Source organism: Agelaius phoeniceus, chromosome W (genome assembly GCF_051311805.1).
Source record: "Agelaius phoeniceus isolate bAgePho1 chromosome W, bAgePho1.hap1, whole genome shotgun sequence".
In the NCBI taxonomy this organism is placed as follows: Eukaryota; Metazoa; Chordata; class Aves; order Passeriformes; family Icteridae; genus Agelaius; species Agelaius phoeniceus.
The window spans coordinates 22,675,916-22,695,452 of record NC_135301.1 but is presented as its reverse complement, the minus strand read 5'-3'; the positions used below and the strand labels follow the sequence as shown (position 1 = coordinate 22,695,452).

At 40.3% G+C, this 19,537-nt stretch overlaps 1 protein-coding gene across 2 annotated transcripts in view; it reads left to right on the top strand.

The window, feature by feature from the left end:
* The window catches only part of LOC129133612 (ras GTPase-activating protein 1-like), a 128,601-nt gene that overhangs the window by 14,824 nt on the left and 94,240 nt on the right, over window positions 1–19,537 (top strand). For both annotated transcript variants that reach the window (XM_054653253.2, XM_054653252.2), the window contains 3 exons: window positions 11,337–11,486; window positions 14,981–15,116; window positions 15,970–16,040. In XM_054653253.2, the coding sequence (XP_054509228.1) occupies window positions 11,337–11,486; window positions 14,981–15,116; window positions 15,970–16,040 (357 nt within the window). The remainder of the gene's footprint in view (window positions 1–11,336; window positions 11,487–14,980; window positions 15,117–15,969; window positions 16,041–19,537) is intronic.

Here is a 19,537-nt window from a genome sequence, read left to right as displayed (position 1 = left end):
CTTTGCACTTCCCAAGAGAAACCTCCCTAGCTAAGAGACTGCAGCCAGCTGCACCCCTCCCCCCATCTTGGCCACCTCCTTTGTCTCTCTTAAGTATTCATCGTTCTGGTCTCAGGCAACAAATTCGAGAAAAATTCCCTGAGACAGAAAGAAAAAAAGGAACAAATCCTAACGTCCAATATCACTTAAAACTTTAGAACTTGTGAAAAATGCCAATCAATTGTTTTTAAAATTTTAAAAGTTTAATAGTAATAAATTGGTTATAAAAATAGTAATATAATTAGAGTAATAAAAATTTGGACAATTAGGATTAGGATAATACGAGACAATAAGAATGAAGAGTTATGAACAGTCCGGGTACCTCTTTCTGGGCAAAATTAGCCGGGGCGGGGGGGGGGAAGGACACACGTTTACAGAGGATTAACCCTTAAAAGCAATAGCCTGTTGCATATTCATACATCTCATACATGATGCATAAATTCCATTCAAACAAAGGATTCTGTCTGGTCAGTGTCAACTTCTTCCTCTTAATCCTGACGGCGTCTTCAGAAATGAGTGAGGCAGGAAGAAGTTTCTTCTGATAAGGGAGCAATAAATTCTTTTTCTCTGAAAGATTTAGGTGTCCTGTGGCTGCTATCTCGGTGTGAGTACCTCATTCCTCTCTTTAAAGAAAGTATCTTACATAGCATAGTTTCTATTTTAACATTATGTTATAACCTAAAAACTATATTTAACACACTACTTAAGAAAATTAATACAGCATAACTTTCTAACATAACACATATAATATTCATTTTAATATTTGCGAAAAGCCAATCATAAAATACGCATTTTTCACAGAACTTAATGTTGAAAATACAGAAGTCTTCCTAGTTAGGACTAGGCAAGAAAATAAGAGGTGACTGGAAATTATAGGGATCTTGTCCTTGGCAATGATGAAAGTTTAAAATCTTAGTAATAGCGAGTTACTCTTTGAAATGAATACATTTGGTAATAGTCATGGCCAGAGGGACAGCTTCTTTTTATGAATAGCGAGGTAAGACACCATTTTGCATCTCTTTGGGGAAAAACCATATTTGGTGTGAAGTTGAAAGATGTTAAGCATTGCTTCTAACTGAATGCATTAAGCAATTGGCAGTTGGAACAGCATCAAATTTAAGTTATTGATCTTGAACTATAAAATTCTAAATGGTATAGAGCCATCTAAGGGTGTCCTGGTTCTGATTGGGCTTGAATTAACTTTCTTCATAGTAGCCCCTGTGGCATTTTATTTTGGATTTGTGGCTAAAACAGTGTTGATAACACACTGCTATCGTGAGAGACAACTGTTCACTTTAAAATTTTTAAAAGGCTTATTAAACCTTAACAAAAATACAACAAAAGGACTAAATAAGGAAAAAGTTGCAGCACTGGGAACTGCCTTCATGGCTGCCTACCATGTTACCAGTTCATCTTCAAGATGGATGCTCAGTCTTTTATACCCCTAGGGGTTGAATCAGCCAACCCTAGCCCCTCCCAAAGTCTGTCAGTCAGCTCTTCTTTGCCGTTTATTGGTGGAGAGTGCTTCCTTGTAACTTGATTGGAGGGTCGGGTGTTGCCATGCCATGCCCCCTTAGCAACAAGCTTTTCCATTCCCAACTGCCCCATGGAAGGGGCACATGTGCACACCTTCTTTCTACCTGTCTTAGACAACTCAGCCTGTCTGATGGCAACAATACAGAGGAGGGTGGAAAAGGGAACTATGGGGAGAACAGAGGACATCTAAACTACAATAACATAACTATACATCACTAAAGCTTTTCTTAATACTCACACAATAGTTATCCCTTAATTGTGAGAGCTAATCATCTCATTATCCATCTATAGCACTATCTTGACTGTTGCTGAACAGTGTGTTCACAGTGTTTAAATTTTCTCAATTTCTCACTGTTTCTTCTGTCCTCCAGCAAGTAGGTTAGAGGTGGGCAAGAAATTGAGGAGGAGAGAGAGCCAGGACAACTGACTGAAATTGGCTAAAGGGATTCCATGCTGGTTTGGTTTGGAAAGGCAAGTGCTTGCTAAGGAAGGCAGGAGCCTCTCTTGAAACGGAAAATGTAAAACCCTTTCTTCTGAATTGCTATAAATTTTTAATTAAGGGGCTTTTAGGCAAAGATATGGGAGCAGGAAATAATTGTTTTTTAATAGGGAAGAAAATAAAAAAATAAAATAACCAATGCAGTAAACTAAAACAACATTGACAGAGTTAGAACGCAACATGTCACCCTGTTGGTCAGGGTGTTGGTAGCAGTCTAATTGGAAATGTGGCTGCAGTCCTCCTGGAGTGTCAGGTGTGGTTCTGTTTGAGTAAGGATCTTGTAGAAAAGGGTGTAGTCTTTTTTTCAAGATCTAGTGGAAGAAGAGGCAGCTGTTTTTCTGGGAAAATCCAGTAGAGAAGCAGTGCTGGTGTTTTAGAATCTTCAGATTATATTTTCCATAGGAATGCTTGGCTCTCTCCTCTGGGTGGAGCATTTCACAATGGGATTCTATAGTTCTTATTAGTTATGCAGTGACATGTAATAGCTTATTATTAGCAGATGTTTTTTTGGAAGGAGGAGTGGTTATGGAAGAGATAAGGAAAACTGCCCACTTAACAGAAAACAACTGCCATACAGATGGCAAATAGAATACAATTTGCTTGATAATTGAGGACATTATCTACCCTTTATTCTATTTCTATTTGCATCACAATAAAACTTTACACACAGTTTTCACTTAAGACTAGGTTTTTTTGTGGTACACAACAGCTTTTTCTATCTTTTTGCATTACTTACCAAGTGTAACCAGGTCTTTGAGCAAAAACAATCTTACGGATGGGTTTGCCTTTGCCTGAGGTGGGATTAATCTAAACAGTCTTTTTAAAAATGCTTTTAATGTGAATAATAGGGATTTTATTTCTATTTACTGTGTGCAAGGGTTCAGACTGGGTAGGACTAACTTGATTGATGGACTTTCGGGTGTTGACCATTTAGGTGGCTTTTGCTAAGTTTATTTTTTAATTTTAAAAAATTCTTCCCCCAAGTTCCTTCAGGGTAGTTTTAAGTAGTTTGTTGCGCTGGTCAACTTTTCCAGCAGTTGGTGCATGATAAGGGATATGATGTATTTATTCAATACCATGTTTCTTGGCTCAGGTGTTGATAAGGTTATTTTTGAAATGGGTCTCGTCTGACTCAATTCTCTCAGGGGTACTATGTCTTTACAGGATTTGCTTTTTAAGGCTTAGGATGGTGTTTTGGGCCGTAGCGTGAGGCACATGGTAGGTCTCCAACCATCTAGTAGTGGCTTTTACTATGGTTAGCACATAGCGCTTGCCTTGGTGATTTTGGGGTAGTGGGATGTAGTTAATTTGCTAGGTTTTTTTATGCTTGTACTTGGACCACCACGCACTATACCATAGGGGTTTCACTTGCTTGGCTTGCTTGACGGCAGCACACATCTTACAGTCATGGATAACTTGAGAAATAGTCTTGAAATAAAGAGGGGAGGAGAGTTTTTCTCCTTTCAAGGCCTTTATTAAAAGTGATCAGCTCAAGGTTGGGAAACTCGACGCGTCCACCGTCTGCCACTGCCACTCCCAGGGTGATTGGAGGAGGAGGAATGTGCAGCTTTGTCCTCTAGGAGCAGAGCTGGGGGTCCCGTCCTCATGAGAGCAGTAGGGCTATATCCCACAATTCGCAACTGTTAGTTTTGCCATCCAGGGTCTTGGCCTCAGCTGAAGTCTTCTTGCTTAGGGCGAGGGGCAACAAAGGTTTTCAGCATCTCTGCAGGCTTGGTACTTTGTTCCTCATGTCCAGATATCACTCTGAACTCTTAATTCTGTGTTGGCTCGTTGTTTTTGGGGTCTTTTCGGTAAGTTTGGTGGAGTTCCTTCCCATGGCATGCTGGTCTCGAGGCTGTTTTGCATCCTCTCTGATGCCCCCCCATGTCCCCTCCACCCACCGTCTGGGGAGAAGGACAACTTAGCCTCAGGCAGGGCCATACCAATACAAAAGGAGCCATTTACGAGAATGGCCGGTGATTACAATAACAGGTAGAACTTTACTTTAGCAGCAACTGGTTTAACTGGTTTTGCAACTCTTTTTTTCCCCAAAAAAATTGGCAGATTTTTTATTTATAACAGTCTATGGTTAAATCTGCTCTTCGGTTTTGTGTTCACTTGTAGGTGGCATTTCTGCCCTGATGACTTGAGGCATCATAGGCTCATTTAGCTAGTAACAATTCCCCCCTATGTTACTAATTTAAGTTTAATTTTGACACTTTTGTTTTTGCTGCTTGCTTTACTTGCTCGTTCTTTTGGTGTTCCTCATAAGCCCGACTTTTGGGGACATGGACATTTACATGAAGGACTTTTACAGGTAGTTTTTCTACCCGAGTGGCAATGTCTTTTTATTTATTAACAGCCCAGACTGGCTTTTTTCTATGCTGCCAGTTGGCTTTTTTCTACTTTTCCATCCAGCCCCACAGAGCATTGGCTACTATTTACGTATTAGTATAAAGATAGAGCTTTGGCTACTTCTCTCTCTCAGCAATGTCTAGGGCTAGCTGAACAGTTTTGAGTTCAGCAAGTTGACTTGATCTACTGTCTCTTTCGGTAGCTTGTGCAACTTGTCGTGTGGGGCTCTATATGGCTGCTTTCTATTTTTGCTTCATCCCTACAGTGCGACAAGAACCGTCAGTGAAAAGAGCGTAGCGTGTTTCTTTCGCTGGCAGTTGGTTGTATGGTGGAGCTTCTTTGACACGTGTTACTTGCTCTTGCTTTTCTTTATCAGTGAGACTAAAATTTTTACTTTTTGGTTAGTTTGTACTTATCTCTAAAATTTCAGGGCGATTTAGGTTTCTAATACGGGTGCGCTGTGTGATGAGAGCAATCTGCTTGCTCTATGTAGCATTAGTGGCGTGGTGGGTAGAGGGAACCTTTGCTTTAAACATCTACTCTAGCACTGGTAATCCGGGTGCCAGGAGGAGATGTGCTTCTGTGCTAATTACTTCTGAGGTGGCTTGAACTCTTTCATAGGCAGCCAAGATTTTTTTTTTGTGGGAGTGTAGTTGGCTTCAGACTCTCCGTAGCTTTGACTCTAAAATTCTAGTGGTCGGCTTCGAGTCTCCTTAGGCACCTTCTGCCAAAGGCTCCAGGACACGCCATTGTTCCTGGCTGCAGAGTAGAGTACATTTTCATTTCTGGTCCCATCCTGACTGGGCTAAGGGCTACTGTATGAGTGATTTTTTGCTTAATTTGGGCAAAAGCTTGTTGCTGCTCAGGGCCCTAGTGGAACTCGTTCTTCTTGCGGGTGACTAGGTAAAGAGGGTTTATGATTTGACTGTACTTGGGAATGTGCATTCTCTAAAAACTTATGGTGCTTAGGAAAGCTTGTATTTCTTTTTTGCTAGTTGGTGGAGACATCGTGGTGATCTTGTTGATGATTTTAGTTGGAATTTGACACTCTCTGTCTTGCTACATTACTCTCAGGAACTGGATTTTTTGGGTAGGTCTCTTGACTTTGCTCTTCTTGATGGTGAAGCCAGCTTCCACCAGAATCTGGATGATCTTTTTTTTTTTTTTTAAATACTTTTATTGCTGTGTTTTCTTACACAATGATGTTATCGATGTACTGCAGGTGTTCTGGAGTTTTACTCTTTTTTAGTGCAGCTTGGATCAGTTCATGGCAGATGGTGGGGCTGTGCTTCCACCCCTGGGGCAGTCAGTTCCAGGTGTACTGCACGCCCCTCCAGGTGAAAGCAAACTGAGGTTTGTATTTTGCTGCCAGAGGAATGGAGAAAAACGCATTAGCAATGTCAACAGTAGCATACCACTTTGCTGCCTTGGACTCCAGCTCATACTGGAGTTCCAGCATGTCTGGCACAGCAGCGCTCAGCGGTGGAGTCACTTTATTTAAGGCATGATAGTTTACACTTAATCTCTATTCTCTGTCAGACTTTCGAACAGGCCAGATGGGACTGTTGAAGGGTGAGTGGGTTTTACTGACCACCCCTTGGCTCTCCAGCTCACAGATCATTTTGTGGATGGGGATCACGGTATCTTGATTCATTTGGTACTGTCGGTGGTGCACTGTTGAGGTGGCAATTGGCACTCATTGCTCTTCCACCTTCAGGAGACCTACTGCAGATGGGTTTTCTGATAGTCCAGGCAAAGTGTTTAACTGCTTAATGCCTTTTGCTTCTACAGCAGCTATGTTAAAAGCCCATCTGAGTCTTTTCGGGTCTTTGTAGTAGCCATTCTGGAGGAAGTCTATGCCTAGAATACACGGGGCCTCTGGGCCGGTCACAATAGGATGTTTTTTCTACTCTTTCTCAGTCAGGCTAACCTCGGCTTCTAACAGGGTCAATTGCTGTGATCCCCCTGTTACTCCGGCAATGGAAACAGGTTCCGCCCCCACATGTCCCGATGGTATCAGGGTACACTGCGGACCACTATCAACTAAGACATTGTATTTTTGTGGTTCTGATGTGCCAGGCCATCAGATCCACGCTGTCCAGAAGATCCGGTTTTCCCATGCCTCTCCCTGGCTAGAGGCAGGGCTTCTCTAACCTTGGTTATTATTTCTTTCTTGGGCATACATGGTAGAGGTACTTTCAAGGGGATCTGACAGATTATATTCAGCAGCTCAGTTATGGGAGTTTGAGGCCACTTTCACTTAATTGGAGTTTTCTCGGTTAGTGTTTTTTTTTTAAGTTGATGCATTCACACTGCTAGGACAGAAGTGGGTTTCTCATCCCACCTTCCTATGTTTTTTCTATGGTTACGTAGAAAGAACCATAGGTCAGCCCGTGGGGTGTACTTTCTCTCTTTAGCTAGGGGATGTTGGGCTCTTACTTTGGGGCCTGTGACTTGCACTGGTGTGATGTGGGAATTGTTCTTTTTCACTTCTTCTCTCATCTCTCTCATCTCTTCTTTGAGTTCTTGGACCACGGCAGAGACATGAGCCTGCGTTGGGCCATTGATCATACTCTCATAATTTCTAAGCTTGTTGGTAACAGAACTCACTGTCTTTCAGTTGGTATCAGCATTAATTGTTGCAATGAAGGTGGTGTATTGAGATGGCTTTAGATTTGCTAGATTTTACAACATTTGCCTTGTGCACCTGACTTTGTCAGGGTCATTATCATGCTATTTTTCCTATAGAGTACTTTCAATACTGCCACTTCTTTCAACTGTTGGATCTCTTCTTCAAGAGTCTTCTAGCGCATTCTATGGTGGTGCTCTTGCATTCTCTCCCTGTGGACAAACCTCTCTCTGACACTTATTAAAAGCCGCTTCCAGAGGGAAAGGGACTCTGGCTCTCTTACAAAAATCTGATTTATACTTGAGTCCTGGGTTAAGGGTTTCAGATTCTTTGCTTCACTACTATCCAGCTGGATGCCTGTACTCATACAATCCCAGACCCAAAGTAGCCAGGTTGTATAAGTCTCACGTCCCTGTTGTACAATGTCTTTTGCAGATTACGGAGACTTTTGTACGTCAGGGACTTGGTGATGATTGTAACCTCTGGCTCCCCTGTGGGTTGTGAGGGCCCTCCTCTATCTGTGTGCTTTGGTTTCATCTTAGATTTCTTTGTTTCTACAGGGGCAACTGCTGCTGGCTGTGACTGCCTTTGCAGTTCAGCTGGAACTTGGACAGTTGTAACATCTGTGGGTTCTACTGCTGCACTATTAGACTCTCTCTTTTCGAGGCAGGGGGAGGGCTTCTCACCAGCTGGGGAAGTGTATTTTTTTAGCATTTGGCTCATCTCACGCATCTCTTTCACCAGACTCCCTACCCAATCTGGGTAGTTCATATCTGAGGTGGGCTGTGGGGCAGGGTCAGGCTCTGGGGCAGCAGCATCCCTAGGCTCTGGTGCTGTGTCAGGTTCTGGGGTAGGTGTCAGGGTGATAATCCAGGTTAATCTTCCCTTCTCTCTAAATACTAAATAGAACAGGCCTATCAGCAACACCAGCCACTGTATGATACCATTAATATTTAGAGTGGATCTGAACCCGTCAAAAACTGGTGGGGTGGACCCAAAGAGACGGTTAAAGGGTTGGGAGAAGATTTCTCCCAGTGTAATTTTTTTACAGCAGGTGCTATTATTAAAGTAACCCCAAAAACATACAGTTAGTGTGTGATAGCTGTGAATTTATGTGCTTGCTTTCCAGAGGAAGTTAAACATCGATGAATTTTTCACCTTATTTACTTATAAAACAAACTGGATAACAGCCACAGTAGTTTTGGTTATAGGACTCATGTTTAGATAAGGGCCTACAAATGGGAGAAATATAGCTACGACTACATGTTACTTAAACTAGGGTAAGCTGGACTACATGGTGTCGCTTAATGAGGTTTCTATAGCAGCACACAAAAATTAGATTACTCAAGAAGTGTTATTCTCTTTTTGTTTTTATGCCCTCGAGCCCTACGTTGAGCGCCAAATTTTTTTTTTTTGTTTGGAAAGACAAGTGCTTGCTAAAGAAAGCAGAAGCCTCTCTTAAAATGAAAAATGTAACCCCCTTTCTTCTGAATTGCTATAAATTTTAAATTAAGGGGCTTTTAGGCAAAAAATATTAGAGCAGGAAATAATAGTTTTTTAATAGGGAAGAAAATAAAAAAATAAAATAAACAATGTAGTAAACTAAAACAACATTGACAGAGTTAGAACACAACCTGACACCCTTTTAGTCAGTGTTGGTAGCAATCTAAAAATGTGGCTGCAGACCTGCTGGAGTGTCAAGTGTAGTTCTGTTAGAATAAGAATCTTGTAGAAAGGGTGTAGTCTTTTTTTCAAGATCTAGTGAAAGAAAAAGCAGCTGTTTTTCTAAAAAAATCCAGTAGAGAAGCCGTGCTAGTTTTTTAAAATCTTCAGATTATATTTTCAGTAAAAATGCTTGGCTCTCCCCTCTAGGCAGAGCATTTCACAATGGGATTCTATAGTTCTTATTAGTTATGCAGTGACATGTAATAGCTTATTATTAGCAGATTTTTTTTGGAAGGAGGAGTGGTTGTGGAAGAGATAAAGAAAACTGCCCACTTAACAGAAAACAACTGCCATACAGATGGCAAATAGAATACAGTTTGCTTGACAATTCAAGACACATACCATGCCAGGTATAATCTCAACAATAAAAAAAAAAGAGGGTGTGTGTGTCTTCCAAGGTAGCCATTGCTCAGTTTTGCTGGACGTTGGTCTGCTTGTGGGAGGTAGTGAGTGAGTGATTAACTGTGCATTGCTTTGGGGTTTTTTTTCTGTTTCCACCAGCCCCTTCTTATTTTTCCTTCACTTATTAAACTTTTTTTCAACACATGAATTCTCTGGCTTTTGTTCTTCCTATTCTCTACCCTGTTCTGTTGGGAGAGTGAGCAAGCAGCTGTATGTGTGATTAGATGCTGGCTGGGGTCAACCCACCACAGACACGATCTTTCTAACCTTGCCTCAAGTGCAATGCAGCATACAGACAAAACAATTCTTTCACTGATTTAACTTGTTTTAATCAGGATGGGGAGATGCAAAGGAGAGCGCTATACTAACAAGACTGCAGCTTTGCCAATGAAAACAGTGTTGGCACTGGTACTACTTCTGCTGTTATATGTAATCTGTATAATTTATTTATTTGACTTTCATTCTGATGGAAGTGAAAGTTGGCTTTGAGAATTTCTATTTTATAGAAAAAATGTTTTTTGCAAGATTTTTATTACTAGCTAAGCTGTTTTGTTGGGTATTTTTACTCTAAACTGCAATTTTTCATTTTTTTTTCTTGTGTATTTTAAGCTGGAAGATTACTTTCATATCACTTCTAAAGTACTTTTCTTGCAACTCCTGCAAGATGTGCAAATTGGTAGAATCACTAGGTGAATGGTCTGAAATAGCTGATAATTTAAATAGTATAAAACATTACCTGTATAAAAGTTTTCATTTTTAAAAGGTTTTGAGAGCAACACTTGTCTTTGCTTCGATTGTTCCCTTCACTGCTGCTTCCCCCCATTTGATTGCTTGGGGTAGAAAGAGGTCAAAATTGAGGAAAGGGTAAGAAAGGGTAAGGAGTGTTTTAATGAGTTTAGCTTTTGACTTAAACTGAAGTGTTCTTTTGTCATATTTAGAAGCCTGTGAGTTGCCATGCATTTGTATTTGCTCTTAATAGGCTGCATGTTATGCTTGGGGAAGACATTTTGGCTGAAATATACTCTGGTGTGAATGCTGTCATTTTTTTAGGTGCAGATTTTAATACTATGATCTGTTTGTTGTTTGAGAAACAGGTTTTATTGTAGCCTGAATAGAAGCCTGAGTAAGATTAAAATACAGCAGATCAGTTACCTCTCGTTCTACTTATTTGCTTAAAATGAACAAATTGGGGAATAAAAAAAGATGGTTATAGAGAGCCTTTGTCTCCTTTGGATAGTTCAGAGTGATTTTCTCCAGTGTGAGTTATTTGGGGAAACGGGTTATCTGAACCTGTGAAGCTTTCCAAATTCTGTGTGTTGGTGTCTTGGTTTGAAAAGACAGGTGTGTGCTAAGAAAGGCAGGAGCTTCCCCTAAAATAGAAAATGTAAACCCCCTCCCTCTGAATTGGTATAAATTTGAAATTAAGGGGGGCTCTCAGGCAAAGATATGGGAGCAGGAATAACAATTCTTTATTAGGGAAGAAAAAATAAACAATGCAATAAAACAAAACAACTCCAACAGAGTCAGAATACAACCTGACACCCTGTGGGTCAGAGTGTTGGTAGCAGTCCAATTGGAATGGTGGCTGCAATCCTCCTGGAGTGGCAGGTGTGGTTCTGTTGGAGTAGTGATCCTGTAGAAGGGTGTAGTCTTCTTCTGAAGATCCAGTGGAAGAGGCAGCTGTTCCTCTGGGAATCCAGTGGAAAGGCTGTGCTGGTGTCCCAAAAATATCAGATTATATCCAGTTAGGAAGGCTTGGCTCCTCCCTCTGGGTGGAGCATCCCACAATGGGATGATGTAATTTCATCAGTCATGCAGTGACATTCAATGGCCCATTAACAGCAGATGTGTCCCCTGAGGGAGGATTGGTTTGTGGAAGAGAGAAAGAAAACTGCCCAATTAACAGAAGATAACTGCCACACCTCTAACAGATGGCAAATAGAATACACATTGCCTTGCAATCTAGGACAGTTGGGAATAAGTAATTTGAGAGAGGTTGCACATGTAAACATCTGATAACTTTATTTGAAATAAAGGTTTGGAATTTTATCAGTTTCAACTGAGATCTTTCATTAATTTCATAGCTCTATTCTGTGAGAATAAACAGAGGCCTAAACTTTTAAGGACACTCATTGTTATATGTTTTTTTAGGTGGTATCATGGAAAACTCGACAGAACAATTGCAGAAGAACGTCTTTGGCAAGCGGAAAAACCTGGAAGTTACCTTATTCGAGAGAGTGATCGGAGACCGGGTTCATTTGTGCTTTCATTCCTTAGTAAAACAAGTGTCAATCATTTTAGGTAAGAATTAAATGTTTTCTTTTAAAACACTATAACTTATTTATTTGTGGATTTAGAATGTAGTACAGTATAGAAAACAATTGTATTATAAATTGAATATTTTTTACTTTTCTTTTTATCCATGTATGGTATAGCTCTTTGCTAGGGTTTAATTGTTTTAAACCATGCTACAAAAATTCCTTTACAGGCTGAAGAATGAAAATGTGAGGAAACCAGCATTATCAGGATAGAAAAGCTTGTCTAAAGCTGTTATGACTAAATTTACAGTAACATGCAGGCTCCTTAGTAGTAATCAGATTGTTTGAAGTCTGTTCCTCAGATATTGCAGCTTAAAAAACATATTTGAATGTCAAAGTCATAGCAAATCTGTTTATAAGATAGCTATAACGAGAAACAAAGAGGTAATGTGTTTAAAAATATGAGGATTTGCTAAAATCAGCTTTCAGTCTTTGTTAGAATTAGTTGTTCTAAATACAAGTATCCATTTATCTGAAATTGTAACTGTGGTTATTTTACCATTAGCAAGTTATAGACATTAATTTAGTCTCATTTAGTGTAAATCAGATGTTCTGGGAAGCACTTGAATGTTAGTCAGCATGTAGTGTGCTGCAGTGTAATGTTCATATTCACAAAATACAATAACAAGTGCATCTTCAGCACTAGAAAAAACCTTTGTCAGCTATCTAGATAACAAGAAATAAACAGAAAGCAAGTTTTCTTGCCAAGCAAACAGCATGCACTTGTTTGCATCATGTCTGAGCTAACAATTCATGCTTCTCAGCTATACTGATTCTTGTTAGGAAACTGATTACTGTGTAGCAGTAGTAGAAAATGAAGTTATGTTAATATTCATTTTTTAAGTTTAAGTTTTCAAGAGTCTCATTTTTAATGACTTCTGCTTATTGTAGCCAATATCAGGTGTTGAATATTGGTTTCTGTCCACCATAAAATTGTTTCTGGCATCTCAGAAAATGGTAAACCATTAAATGCTACTTTCTAAGAAAGGAATCCTTATAATATTTTCAAATCTTAAAGAATCTTTTCTTCTTGGATCCATTAAATATGTGAACTATCTGAAGGAAACTAATTTGTCTGCTGATACTGGTATTCATAGAGCAGACCTGCTTTTGATTTCAGTTGTTGACTGCAGAGTGTATATGTTTTTTGTTATTAGAAGGGCAGATGCCACACTCAAACATTTGTTCAGTCTCAAGATTGACAGTCTCTAAGTTAATTCAGCCAAATATAGGGATGTGCCCCCTGGGTCCCATAGACTGGAAGTGTCACTTCCACCAAAGCTTGGTTTCTGCCAAAAATGGGTGAAATTTTCATTGCTTGACAATCTCCCTGTTATTTGTTTCCTAAAAGTGGTATTTCTCAGATTAGACTTTCCTTATATATTTCTGTTTGACTAAAATACCAATATTATAGTTGAAAGTTCTCTAAATCCCCCTCCCTCCAAGTTGTATATGGGCATATGTTCACGCAGCATATGATTGACAGATAGTGTATGAGTCCATCAAAACTACATTCTTTTTGGCTGTAGTAGTATATTTTTTTGGTGAGTTGCTAAGTGATATAAAATCTTGGGAAGGAAAATATTTATATTTTCATCTTGCCCTTCAGAATTTTCTGTAATTGAATGGAGGTTAGCACATGTGATGTCTATCTACAAGGATGGCCAGAAAGAGGATTTGGAGAATTACAGGCCTGTCAGCCTGACCTTTGTGCCAGGAAGATTATGGAGCAGATAATCTTGAGTGCCATCACACGGCACATGCAGAAAAAAGAGGTGATCAGGTCCAGCCAGGATGGGTTTATAAAAGGCAGGTCCTGCTTGGATAAACTGATCTCCTTGTATGACAAGGGGTGACCTACTTAGTGGATGAGGGAAAGGCTGTGCATGTGGTCTACCTAGACTTCAAGTCCAGTAAAGCCTTTGGCAGAGTTTTTCACAGCATTCTCCTGGAGAAACTGGCTGCTCATGGCTTGGACGGGTGCACTGTTTGCTGGGTAAAAAACTGGCTGGATGGCTGGGAGCAGAGGGGTGGTGAATGAAGTTAAATCCAGTTGATGGCCAGTCACCAGTGGTGTTCCCCAGGGCTCAGTACTGGAGCAAGCCTGTTTAATATCTTTATTGATGACTTGGAGGAGCAGATCGAGTGCACCCTCAGTAAGTTCACAGGTGATACCAAGTTGGGTGGGAGTGTTGATGGGCTGGAAGGCTCTTCAAAGGGATCTGGACAGGCTGGATTGATGGGCTGAGGCCAGTTGTAGGAAGTTCAACAAGGCCAAGTGCCGGGTCCTGCACTTGGGTTATGACAATCCCATGCAACACTACAGGCTGGGGGAAGAGGGGCTGGAAAGCTGCCCAGTGGAAAAGGACCTGGAGGTGCTGGTCAACAGCCAGCTGAACGTGAGCCAGTGTGTGCTCAGGTGGCCAAGAAGGCCAATGACATCCTGGCCTGTATCAGGAATAGCGTGGCAAGCAGGACTAGGGAAGTGATTGTCCCTTTTTACTAAAAACTGGTGAGGTTGCACCTCGAATACTGTGTCCAGTTCAGGGTCTCTCACTGCAAGAAAGATATTGAGGTGCTGGAGTGTGTCCAAAGAAGGACAATGAAGCTGGGGATGGGTCTGGAACACAAGTCTTATGGGGAGCAGCTGAGGAAGCTGGGGTTGTTTAGCCTGGAGCAAAGGAGGCTCACGGAAGACAATTGCTCTCCAGAATTACCTGAAAAGAGGTTGTAACCAGGTGGGTGTTGGTCTGTTTTTCCCAAGTAGCAAGTAATAGGATGAGGGGAAGAGGCCTCAAGAGGTACTAGGGGAGGTTTAGATTGGATATAAGGAAATATTTCTTCACTGAAAGGGAAGCATTGTAAAAGGCTGCCTAAGGAAGTGGTGGAGTCACCATCCCTGGAGTTATTTAAAAGATATGTAGATGTTGTGCTTTAGGGGTATGGTTTAGTGGTGGATTTGGCAGTGCTGGGTTAATATTTAAGTCCCATTATCTTAGAAACCCCCATGGTATTAAAGGTTTTTTTCCAACCTGATTCTATGATCCTAAAAATTATTGTTTTGACACTGCAACACAGAGTTCTGGTGGAAAGTATGACATTTTTCCCATTTACTACATAATTTATTGGAAACTGTTTTTAGCATTCTGCAAGCTTCATAAAACTGATAATTTCACATTTTTTACCAAAAAATGATAGTTTTTACGTAGATCAAATGTCTTGTTCATTTTTTTCTTTTGTGTAGCTAAAGGAATAGTTCAATCCCTCTGTCAGTATTTTCTCCCTTCTCAAAGTTGCTTTTCCAGGTAGCTCTTAACATTTTTAGAGAGTGAGTTTGTAATATTGTATTTTGAACATAGACAGCCTGCTTTAACAACTCCGCGTTATCCTCATTTCCTTTTAAAAAAATCCCAAACCCAAACCATCCCAACAGTTTGTAGCAAAAGTTCTCTCAAACTTCCTTTTCTTTATTAACAGGATTATTGCCATGTGTGGAGATTATTACATTGGTGGACGTCGCTTTGCTTCACTCTCAGACCTTATTGGGTATTACAGTCATGTGTCTTGTTTGCTGAAGGGGGAAAAACTATTCTTTCCAGTAGCACCTCCAGAGGCAAGTAGTAAAATTTTAAAATGTAATTTACTTAAATATTAATATCATTAATCTTGCATTTGATATTCATAGTTTTCTATAAAAAAGCCTTGTAGATGGCTTCCCCTAGTTCTAGACCTATCTCAGCATATGGTGAAGTATAATGAATATATAAACAAGGTTTTACTGATAGAAACTAATGATAAAAAAATTGTTTTTTAATAAAAATCTGTAATGAGAAGGTTAGATGTCCGGTATTGCAATTATCTCCAAATGTAGTAATAACATTTTACGTAAACTGAAATAAGAAAATGTGTGGGTTTTGGCTGATAAAGAGCACCATTATAATGTAGGGTTTTACACAGACTGTATAAATTATATCATAATAATATTACTGTTTTCTAGCAAAGATTTTGAAGTACACATCCTTGAAATAACCAAAGCTCCTGAAAGCTGTTTCTTTCAAATGACTATCCTTAAGACAATATCAGTAATTGTCATTATGAGTAATGCCCCCGTCCCCCACGAATAAAGACGTTTCTGAATGTTAAATTTTCACAAATTTTCACTAAGAGGAAGTAAGTTGTAAAGTGCTCTTTCATGGGCATTACATTGTTGGTAATTTGATTTTTGGAGATAACATGAATGATAATGTTACAGGCTAGAACCAAAATGAAGGCTTTTGTAGATAACTTTAGGAATTGAGCATTTCCAGCTCTTACAAATTTGACCCTTTAAAAACTTAAAACTAGCAAAGGGATACAAATTATTATTACCAATCTTTTTCCTCAGAATAGCATAATGTTGGGGAGAGGAAGCTACACTAGAATGAAAGGGAAACTTAATATCTTTGAACTCTTCTCTAAAACTGTAGCCTGTGGAAGATAGAAGGAGAGTTCGAGCAATTCTACCTTACACCAAAGTGCCAGAAACTGATGAAATAAGGTATGTTTTAATAATAGGTGGAAGCACATGTGAATTTCTTGGAGTATTTATAAAACCTAATGATTTCGGTATATGTTCACTATGCAAATACTTTCCAATTGCATCTTAGACTTAATGCTCTGAGAAGTTAAAGGTATTATGCCTGCCTTTTTTTTTTTCTTCCACTACATATATTATGTGGAAAAGATGCAAAACCAACAGTCTTGTATCTAATGGAAGAACATATACTAGTTGCTTGGAATTAATACTGCTTTCCTGAGATACCAGTTTTCTTCCAGATGAAAAACAAAAAGCCAGATTTGAAAGATGTTTGTTGTAATTTCTGATGAGACTGTCTTGGTTTCACAAGTTGATAGAACATGCTGGTGTAATTTGGAATAAGGTTCTTGATAGGACTATTAACCTAAGATTATAGAGAAAAAGTATATGACAGCTTTATATCCTCATGAGGGTGAAAATTTATCCAGTCCATTCTGATCTCTATAAAAAAACACTTTGAGGATATTCATCTTTGAGAAGACCTTCTTCTAAGCATACAATAAGGTAGTAAGACAGGAGGGAACTCCCTAATTGCATATTGAAAGTAGGGCTTCTTTCTATTCTTATGCATAATAGGGTCCATCAAGTCCAGTAAATGCCTAATTGCACCCACCAACTTAAGAGGAAAAAGTATTTCATTACTCTGCTGTGGTAACAGGAATTACAGCAAATTGTAAAGTTCTATGTGTCTGGCTGGGTTTCTGAGATCTGCATGGTAAAATAGTCTGTTCATAGCAAACTGGTACAAAGTACACTGTTTTAGGTCAAATTAATATATTATACTCTTGTAATGTACTCTTGAAGATGTTATGTATTTCAGGGAATCTTGACTTAATTTTAATGTAATAATTAATATTTAGAAAGCTTGAAGCGTTTCAAACAATAACAACTGATATAGGATGGCTATGCTATCTATTGTACATTGTTAAGATTTAGGTTCGTTAGTAGCTGAAGTCATTCTAAGTATTTTCATTAGGCTTTTTTTATTCTTGCTTTTTACTTTGTGTTCAAGTTAATGCATTTTTTGTTACTCTGTCACAGATGAATTATTATAAGAAGTTGCCCTTGTGGGGTTAACTAAAAGGGTTTTATTAATGATTAAACAATTATTAAATGGTAATTAATACTCTTCACTCAGTGGGTGCATCTATCACACTCAAGAGGTGTTCAGTAGAAAATTGCTATCTAATTTTGGTAGTTGATGAACTTCAGTACTGTGTAGCTAATGCCTGTATCCCTGATACATCATTTGACTTGATTGAGAAGCCCCCCTGTGTGCTCCAGTGAAAGGTTTTCATATGACCCGATGTTACGGTTTAACCCTGGCCAGCAACTAAGCACCAACAGACACTAGGGCAATAATTTTCCTGGATGGATGCCTTTTCGCTGCTGTTTTTTCTTGCACTTCTTGTACTTGAGCTTCTAGTTTCCATGTAGGTTCACCATCCCACTTCCTTATGTCCTCCCCCTGGTCATGGCAGATAGAACCACAAAGTGGCATGTGGTGTGTGTCACTGATAAACCTCTCCCTGAATACAAAAAAGTTGACTCTTAATAGCCAAGATGTTGGTCACTATGGGTGAGGAAGACTTATCCTTCTTTAATTGATGGAAAAATTGTTGGAACAATTTCTCCAAAGCCGAGATCTAGGGAGGAAGTGAGATTCACTTTGAATTCTCAAGTTGGCTGGCCAATCCAACCAGAGTTGGTGCTTTTGTGTCTCTCTAGCTCATTGCTGCCAGGTTGTTGGTGTACAGTGTTGGTGCACTTCATGCAAACTTTCACCATGTGGGCCATGTGCATGGGATTTTACACGGCTCATTGGATAGCTGGTTGTCATATACCTCCACCACAGTTAATTCCCTCAGATACTGGATACCTCCCCCAGTGGTAGACACCTTGCTTTGGGAATTTGTAGGTCCTTCCTTGATGAAATATCTGTCCACACTCGATGAAAGCTGCCTCCAAAGATTCCTTCCCCTTTTACAATCCTTTTGTCAGTTACCTTATTCCTAACAAAGGATCCTGTTGGTGATGGAGAGAGACGGGGAGACTGACTTGGTGATCAGAATCCGATTTTATTGTGGGATACAAATGCTTATATACTATTTCAGGGAGACTAGTAATGTGTACTGTCACTATAGGACACGAAAGAACACAAGCACACCACTGTTCTCAAGGTGAAGGGAAACAAAAGGGAAGTTTATTTTCTGACTCCAACATTTATAGTTTTCCAAAAGTGACAGCGGATTGGAGGGTGACAGTGACACCTCTCCAATGACACTGGTCAAACCAACAGTCCATCAACTCTCTCCTCCTCCATAAAGGAATGCAAAACAATGAGTAATTTACAGAAAGTGTGTGAGAAAGTTCACTACAAGAATGTCAACATCAAAAGGCTTAGAAAATCTTAAAAAACCAGGGTGACATCTCAACCTTTTCCGTTTAAAAAAGAAAAAGAGAAAAGAAAATGAACAATGTGAAAAAGAAAACATGAACAATGTTCAGTGTCCACTTGCGGAGGAATCATCGGAGTGATCGCTCTCATCATCTGCATCCGAGTCATCACTCAATGATTCACCCGCTTGATGCCTTTCAGGTTGGTCACGGTTTCCATCTTGCTCGTCAGCTGGATTCTGTCTCTGCGGTCGCAGGTCAGGGCGAACACATTTCAAAGGTACCCAGCGTACCCCAGTATCTGTGGATACACAAGCATACCTGCGCCCCGAAGCGATAAGGTCATAGGGACCTTCCCACTGTTTGGTGACTAAATTCCGCACCCGAACCTTTGCCCGAGGCTGATGTGCCTCGTCTGCAGCCTGCAACGAGAGATGGTGATTCAAAATGACAGGATTATTTGAGTTCTGTGGCACAGTGAGATGATTGATTGTGCACAAAGCTTTTGCCAACCGACTGCAGGGTTTCACCCTGCATTCCCCGTTTTTGTTTTTGAAGAACCCGCTTCAGAGTACCATGAGCGCATTCTACAATAGCTTGACCAGTCGGAGAATGAGGGATACCAAACTTGTGTGAGACACCCCACAACTGCAGGAACTGCCGCACCTTCTGCGATGCGTAAGCAAGACCATTGTTGGTTTTCACAGCAGAAGGTATGCCCAGAACAGCAAAAGCCTGCCTCCAGTGGGTGAGGACATCGCGGGCCTTCTCCCCAGTGTGAGCCGAAGCCCATATCGCAGAGGGGAACGTGTCCACAGTGACATGCACATACTTGAGCCGGCCAAACTCGGCAACCAGGGTGACATCGGTCTGCCAAAGCTCCAAGGCCCTAAGGCCTCTGGGGTTTACCCCTGCTGGCAAAGGCGGGGCAAGTGCATGGCAGTCATCACATGACTCAACAATGTCACGAGCCTCAGTTGGCATCAGCTGAAACTGCTTCTGCAGGGTATGTGTGTTTTGGTGGAAAAACCCATGCGATGCCTTGGCCTGCGCGAGTGTAT